Source organism: Frankliniella occidentalis, unplaced genomic scaffold, assembly GCF_000697945.3.
Source record: "Frankliniella occidentalis isolate FOCC.00 unplaced genomic scaffold, Focc_3.1 Scaffold142, whole genome shotgun sequence".
Classification (NCBI taxonomy): domain Eukaryota; kingdom Metazoa; phylum Arthropoda; class Insecta; order Thysanoptera; family Thripidae; genus Frankliniella; species Frankliniella occidentalis.
Window position 1 is genome coordinate 417,816 of NW_026267269.1, and position 7,273 is coordinate 425,088.

Genomic DNA, 7,273 nt, shown 5'->3' on the forward strand with positions numbered 1-7,273 from the left:
GAAATATGCAGCCGAATGGCGCGACCGAGGTGGTGGTGGTACTAACAACCGACCTTTGCGGTGAAGTTGAGGCGCTGCTCGCAGGCACGAAGTAAGGAAGCGCCGACACCCCATAGGTTGTAGCCCCCGCCGTGCGTCGAGTAGTTGAGGTAGCCTACGATCATATTTTCAACGATAGTGGATGAAACAAGAATAGGGCAAAATTTCGAGGTCACAATGTTGTAGGCCTAAAAAACAGATCCGGGCGACCGCGCAGAACTCACCGGGGAAATTCATGAAGCCGACCCGCAGCGGACACCCGAGGTGGTGCAGTCTGCGCAGCGCCCACGCGCCCGCCGGCCCGGCCTCCAGCGGGAAGGCGCTGCGCCGCTGCTGCTCCACGCCATGCACCCCGAGGAGGCCATGGCCCCAGAGCCGCAGGCCAGTGTCGGGCCGCCACCGGCCCACCAGCCGGGCGGACGAGTCGTTGCAGCCTGGCACAGCCAGCGGGGCGCAGCATCAGGCGCCTGCAGACTGCCGCGTAGGCAACCCCGGCTGCTTCCATGTCCAGAGTTGCCTACTTGGGAGGCTGCAGGCGGCTGAGCAAAGCAAGTCCCAGAGAAACTCGATGGAAAAGTTTTGAGGGCTGTTCAGAAAACTTATGCACAATCAAAGGGGTAAGTAAATATTCAAGAAACAATATCTAATACGTGGGTAGAAGGGCCAGTAGGCATGCACGTCGTTGCAGAACGCGCACTCCAGGGGCCGGCTCAGGACCACCACGTTCAGGTGCGAAGTCATGGTCCACACGGCGAGGAACACGTCGTCCACGGCGGCCGGGGCGGCCGGCCGCGGTAGCACGAGCACGAACCGGGACAGCGGCCAGCGCGAGTAGACGCGGAAGAGGGACTCTGCGACGGAAACTCTCTCATCAGCCCCAAACGTCACATCGCGACGTAGGGATTTTGAAGTCCGAAACTTATCCGGAAAAATCGGAAACTTGAAATATTTCCAGAGACTGGAAAGAAATGAAAACTTTTCAGGAAGAAATTACGGGATTAAAATTACCGCCGAGAGCAGCGCGGATGCCCTTAGCGTCGTCGCGATCTAGCAGGATGACGTTCAAGTCGCAGCGCTCCGCACCATAACCCCGCGAATCAACCGGAAGGCTCCCGAACGGGAAGAAGGCCACCGGGTAGGCCAAGACTTCTTGCTCACCCAACGTGCCGTTTGAAGTCGTGTCAGGGCTACAGACGAAAACAATTAGTTGTTCAAGTTCATTCTAGCGTTTTCGAAACATGTTTTGTTCTCCATAGTTGATGGCACATCATATGGAACAAGGCCACCTGCCGGACGACAGGCCGCGCTGCCCGCTGAGACGTCAGTCTGAGACCGACCGGCTAGCAAGTAGCACCCGTCTATACTGTGCACTACTGGAGTGATAGGACTAGCTTTAATTACCGTTTCTAGCCTTTATTCGAGGGGGCAATGACTCCTTTTTTGATGTGTACACATGATTCCCGAAATCCTTGATTCCCAGTTATTTCCGTCCACTTATGTTCATTTCTTAGGTTTTCTACTGGTGGAAAACGCTTATTTCGAATAATTTGTGCGAGTTTTTTTTTATTTGAAGCGATTTCTGTTGATTTTGATTAAATTTTACCCTGATGATTCCCAGGCAGGTGTACACATGATTCCCGGAGTTATTGCCCCCTCGCCTTTATTATTTCCTTTTACTAGTCTCATGTTTCAACGCTGGTATGGCCCAAGTAGCCCTTAGTTCAGACAACTCTGACTAGAGGAAACAGAGTTAACCTCATACCGGCTAAAAAAAATCGTATTATACTATTCAATGATAAAGTAATAATAGTAATAGTAGTTAATAGTAACGCGGCTGGCGGCTGTCGAAGGCGGTCGAGCAGTCCCTCCCAGACGTCGCCACACTTCGCGTGCAGACCCAGGCATCGACGCTCGGTCGCGGTAGGCGCCTCGGCGTTCAGCAGATCCAGCACCGCCTGCCACGAGTGCCACGGGGGTGCCGCCGCCGCCGCCGCCGCCGGATCAGGGCAGGGCAAGGGACCCTGCGCACGGAGAGGAGAGGATCTTGAGGACGATGAGTACGGGACAACATACTACAAGCACGGAGGGGCGGGACGTGTGGGCTACCTGTGCGGCGGATATGTTCAACAGCACTGCCAGGTGCAGAGCGGAACGCACGGGACCCATGCGTCCCCGGGTGGATGATGCGAGCATCATCTGTCCTCATAGTAAAAACAAAAAACACGAAGGTCACCGCGAGCGCTGTTTGAGCCCCTCCGTTCGACGGTTCACCTGCCTGTGCCGCTATTTCTTCGGTACAACAACAGTCGGTCCGACCCGATACGCCCCTAAACGCTCCGCTGGACAGAGTAAGTGGACGCTCTCCGCTTCGATCAGGTCAAGACCTCCCGACCCCCCTCCCCCTCTCAAAGCTGTCGGATGTATTTTTGTGACAAAAAGTAGAAATTCGACGTCCAGAGGGAGAGGGAGGGTGGCGCCGACAAGCGAACAGGTGGTGGCATGTTATTCCTTCCCGGAATCGGTACTATTTGCGTCAGTGACGGACGACCGTTGGACTTGACGGCCCGCGTCACTTTGCGCGCACTTGTTCGCGGGAGCCGATTTCCCAGGGCCTACTCGAAGGGGATGGGGCTTAGGGGGGACGGCGGCGTCTGGCCCTATCCTCCTCGCGTGAGGGGGCAATAAGGCCGACACCAACGTCCCCATGGCCGGTCTTTAGTAACGCCTTCGATGTGCACTCCTTATCTCGAGATCACTTGTCATCGAAACATGATGTCGCTACTCCTCAGGCCAGTCGCGGGTAGCGGGCTGCTGAGAGTGGACACGCACGAGGATGCACAATCCGCGAACCATGCGTAAGATCACCGAAAGAGAGGCAGTGGTTGTGCACAACCAGCGTGCTGCGTATTAGTGTCCTGGACAGAAAGCGACTCTTTCCAAACCGCCTTCAATAAGTCCTACCGTTAAAGATTCCATTGCATCACATTTTGAAACTGTATTCATTCGCAGGGTTCGCAGCGGCCGCTGTGGCCTGCATCCTGGTCGGTGCGGGTGTAGGGGCAGGAGTATTCTTCATTCTTCGCCACTCATTTCCGAACAAGTACGGTGGCTGATCATCGTGGTGTTGCAGCTATCCTAAACATGGGTGTGCGGGTTCCAGACTCTAAACTTTTGTTTGCATTTGCGACGACACCAGCCCGGAGTGCAAGGAGCCGATGGCGACCGTGGAGTCCGGCGCCCTGCGCGGATTGTGCCGGCCCGAGAGGCTGGGCCACTCTAAGTACGCGGCGTTCCTCGGGGTGCCGTACGCTAAACCTCCACTCAAGGACCTGCGGTTCAAGGTAGGAATCTTCAAGTCCGAATTTAATCCAGGAAAAATTAAAACATATCCAGAACGATGGGAAAATATAAAACTTTTCAGGACAAAATTAAGAGATCAAAGTTTTATATTTTCCCATCGTTCTGGATATGTTTTAATTTTTCCGATCATGCAACCTGACGGCCTTCAAGCTGACTGATGTGCCCGCAGAGCCCCAGGCCCCCGGAGCCGTGGAGCGGGGTGCGCGACGCGCTCATGGTGTCAGCGCGCTGCACCCAGGGCGACGTGGACAAGCAGATCGGCAGCGAGGACTGTCTGTACCTCAACGTGTACTCGCCCAGGCTGGAACAGAACCAAGTGAGTACGCGAGAGAGAGAGCTCCAAGGGGAGCTTGAAAATCGCTTTATATTCGTGGCTCCCGTACAAGCGCGTAGTGTCGAGTACGAGCTAGCTGCACGACCTCCCCCTCCTCGCAGAAGCAGGAGCTGCTGCCGGTACTGGTTCACGTTCACGGCGGGGCTATGAAGGAAGGGTCGGGAACCTACATCCGCCCAGACTACTTCGTCGACCAGGGCATCGTCGTGGTCACCTTCAACTATCGCCTCAGCAATTATGGTAATTATTGCTTAGTAATTTTGGTGATAGTAAAGGCGCACAAAACGCGCACTCTTTTCTTTGGCGCCACTAGGCTGCCAAAAACAAGTGGAGAAACTGGTCAGCACTTCTCCCTGCAAACGTGACAATTTACTCATTGAAAACAGGTTTCCTTAACTTGGACACTGACGACGCCCCCGGTAATGCGGCCCTCAAGGACATCATCGCTGCCCTGAAGTGGATCAAGCGCAACATTCGCAATTTTGGAGGGGACCCCGAGAAGGTGACCATCAACGGCTGCTCCTCAGCCGCTGTTCTAGTCCACTGGCTTTGTCTTCTCCCGGACACTGAAGGTGCGTAAGCGTGCTAAAGTGGTTCACAAAAAGTTTGTTTTCACTCGCAGGAAAAAGAGTGGACGAAAATGTTCGTAGAGTGTTAAACTTGTCACTGATTGAAGTACGTATCGCCATCAGATAAGATCAGATTATGTTTAGTCAGCTACTGGTGACTTTATCGGTGACAATGACCGACTTGACGTCTGGTTTGATCGCCAAGTACCTTGCAAAAACGCGTTGCTTACGTTCTCCGAACAGACCGACGGACGACCACATGCACAAGCACGTCTAGGGTATTTCACTGAATCCCTGAGACCAGACCGTCATCTCCTCGACTAAATGCAGTCAAAAAAATTTACTTTCATTCAGGGGAAAGATAAAATTCAACTTTCTTTGAAAATTTAATTATTTCCCTTCATATTCTCGTCATATTACAAAATTAAGTTTTCGATGGAATGTCCTTGAAGTCTCATCCTAGGCGCTATGACGGTAAGCGAAATGCCTTTTGTCTGAAGGACTGTTCCGGGCCGCCATCATCAAGAGCGGGAGCGCACTAGTGAGCTGGGGCTACTCGGAGCAGCACCGCCCGTACGCCGAGGCCGCGGTGAAGTTTATGCAGCAGTGGGCGCCCGGTGCGGACGCCAAGGTCCTGCTGCAAAACTCACCGTCTCTCCTCCTCGACCTCGCCTTCACGTACGCGTCACTGCACAATATGGTTACCTCTCCAGAGGTAGGTTTACATCGTTAAGATGTTTCGTGCCCTAGAAGGGGAGGGGGGGTATAAATATTATGCCCTCTCGAGGTTTATGATTCCCATTTATTGGGACCCCAATTAATCTGTACCCCGGGGGTAGATAAAAATATCATGGGGTACCTGGGGCCTCCAACCTAATGGGATGCCATAATGCCATAATACTTGCACCCTCCCCCGTCCTGGAGCTTGCTAGAATTTGAACGAACGGTTCGATGCACTAATAACTGTACTGTTTCCACAAATACCCATATTTGGCTGTGGCAGAACGCTGCCCATCCCTATGTGTCCCTAGAGAAGCGCTCGGGGGGAGAGGAGCCCACGCTGATCGTGAGAGACCCGGAGAGCTACGTCCTTCGCCCGGAGCGTTCCAGTGTGCCCAAGCTGATGGGCATCACGAGCTGCGAGTACGAACCCATGGGCGACATGTACTTCAGTAAGTCGTACCACAAAGTACGTGGTCTGGTCTGTTTCTCGCCGATTCACTCGGCAAAGTCACGAGAGCTCCGCGCCTGCGAGACTCGGCGTAGGCCAGCCAGCAGTACACGCGCGCACTGCAATAAACATGTTGCCTACCCATAAGGCGCCATAAGAGCTTTGCACGGATTCTGAACTAGGCAGGTTCGAAACGGCGACGGTCGGACGACGACGTACTTTCCTGAATGGCCGGCCCCCTATCGCGGCCACGCCGCTGCCAAAGAGGTGCACCGAGGCTCACTGCTGCCGTTTGCGTTGACAGTGTTGGGAGAGCTGCCCCCCACCATCATCAGGGAGATGGTGCCCCGGAGCATGATCCCCATGCAGGACGCGCGACGCGAGCTCGGCATCGAGTCCTACTCGCTCACCTACGACGACGAGACCGCGGACCTGCGCGCCGTGCTGTTCAACCTCACCGCCGTCGATCCGACCTGCAACATCATCTGCCGTTGGGAGAGAGTAAGGAGATGCCACGCTGCACTATTGCAGAGTACAGCCACAGCCCCCCTCCCCCGTTCCCCCCTCAACACACACTGCATGGACGTGACGGTCCTCGCGGAAGGCGCCTGCGACGCGCTGGTTAGGCCGACCCGGCAAGCAGCTGTGTGGCCAGGGTGGCCCGCCCGGGCCTGAGCGGGGGGCTCCGACCGACGCGTCCCCGCGCGTGTCCGCTGAAAAACAGTCCACGTGTTCCGTATCACAAGTCTTTGGCGATTGAGGCTGACCCATCCGTCACCACACTCTTCCCTGCAAAACGCAATGAAAAAAGCATGCTGCAATCAATTTTAACTGCAAACCTCTGCTTCGTAAAAAATACCCAATGGTACATTGTGAGACTGGCAGCTGCTGATCTTCAATATAGCCGTATTTAACACGCCCTCTTCTGATTTCACAGTACTTTTCAGATACCTACATCTCGGTTGACACAGTTCGCGCGCTGAGGATGCACGCTCAAAGGGATCCGGACACACCAACGTACGCCTTTTACTCGGAGTTCCCAATCGACGGATCTTGTAAGTTTGCTTTCAATACTGAGGCAGGGCCTCGTCTAACAGGTCTAAAAGTGTATGCCAGTGAGTCTAAACCAGAATCATAAATGCAGGCGGCACGGGAGCACCCAGTGGAGGCGGCACTCTTCACGCGCACGACGACAAGCTGGTCTGGCCAGAGACCCTTGACAATGTCTTGGCCTGGAACACGTCAGATCCGCGTTCCCTGACCATCCTGAGGCAGGTCACTGCATTCGGCAACTTTGTCAAGTTCGGGTAGGTCACGTTTTTTGTAGATAGAGGGAGAAGAATAGCGGGCCGAACGACGTGTTCCTGATTGGTTGGATTACCTCGGCCATTCCAGGGGACCTTCGTGTTATACGATATTCTCCTCACTATGTTAGACGAACCAAACTTTTAGTCACGATGAACCGGAAGTACTTCGACATTACATCTAGGACTTCCCGCGCATGTTTTATTCGCAGCAAACCAGTGCCGAAGACGGATCCTGTCGTCCTGACGACCGAGTGGCAACCCATGGGAAAGGAAGGTCCGGACGTCTTCATGAGGTTCAACGCCAACTGGACAATGGACTCCGGCGACATGCTGGGTCGCTTTGGCCCCATGTGGAAGCAGCTTTACGACAAATATCGTTACGGCAAAGGCATCTGACACGAGCGACCAGACAAGCGGCAAAGAAAATAAGATCTGATTTGTTCTCAGCCAATATAATCTAAAATAATATGTTGCGTTTTTTTTAAGTTTTTAA

The 7,273-nt window shown here is 54.1% G+C and overlaps 2 protein-coding genes across 9 annotated transcripts in view; one reads left to right on the forward strand and one right to left on the reverse strand.

Annotated features, from left to right (window-relative positions):
* The window catches only part of LOC113205679 (uncharacterized), a 23,719-nt gene extending 20,664 nt beyond the window's left edge, over positions 1–3,055 (reverse strand). For 2 of the 8 annotated variants that reach the window (XM_052270860.1, XM_052270859.1), the window contains exons 1-2: positions 2,146–3,055; positions 1,937–2,060 (exon numbers count right to left, since the gene is read on the reverse strand). In XM_052270860.1, the coding sequence (XP_052126820.1) occupies positions 1,937–2,060; positions 2,146–2,235 (214 nt within the window). In that variant the 5' untranslated portion in view covers positions 2,236–3,055. Of the gene's footprint in view, positions 1–53; positions 155–263; positions 474–689; positions 891–1,047; positions 1,227–1,869; positions 2,061–2,145 lie in introns of all 8 variants that reach the window. The other 6 variants (XM_052270856.1, XM_052270858.1, XM_052270855.1 and 3 more) reach the window with 6 other exon arrangements.
* LOC113205672 (juvenile hormone esterase-like) lies at positions 2,763–7,248 on the forward strand. The gene is made up of 12 exons (XM_026421382.2): positions 2,763–2,894; positions 3,049–3,139; positions 3,236–3,380; positions 3,569–3,715; positions 3,835–3,973; positions 4,120–4,305; positions 4,803–5,017; positions 5,306–5,474; positions 5,778–5,974; positions 6,411–6,528; positions 6,618–6,780; positions 6,990–7,248. The coding sequence occupies exons 1-12, from the start codon at positions 2,873–2,875 to the stop codon at positions 7,174–7,176; spliced, it is 1,779 nt and encodes a 592-aa protein (XP_026277167.1). The 5' UTR covers positions 2,763–2,872; the 3' UTR covers positions 7,177–7,248.
* Positions 7,249–7,273: the final 25 nt, after the last annotated feature.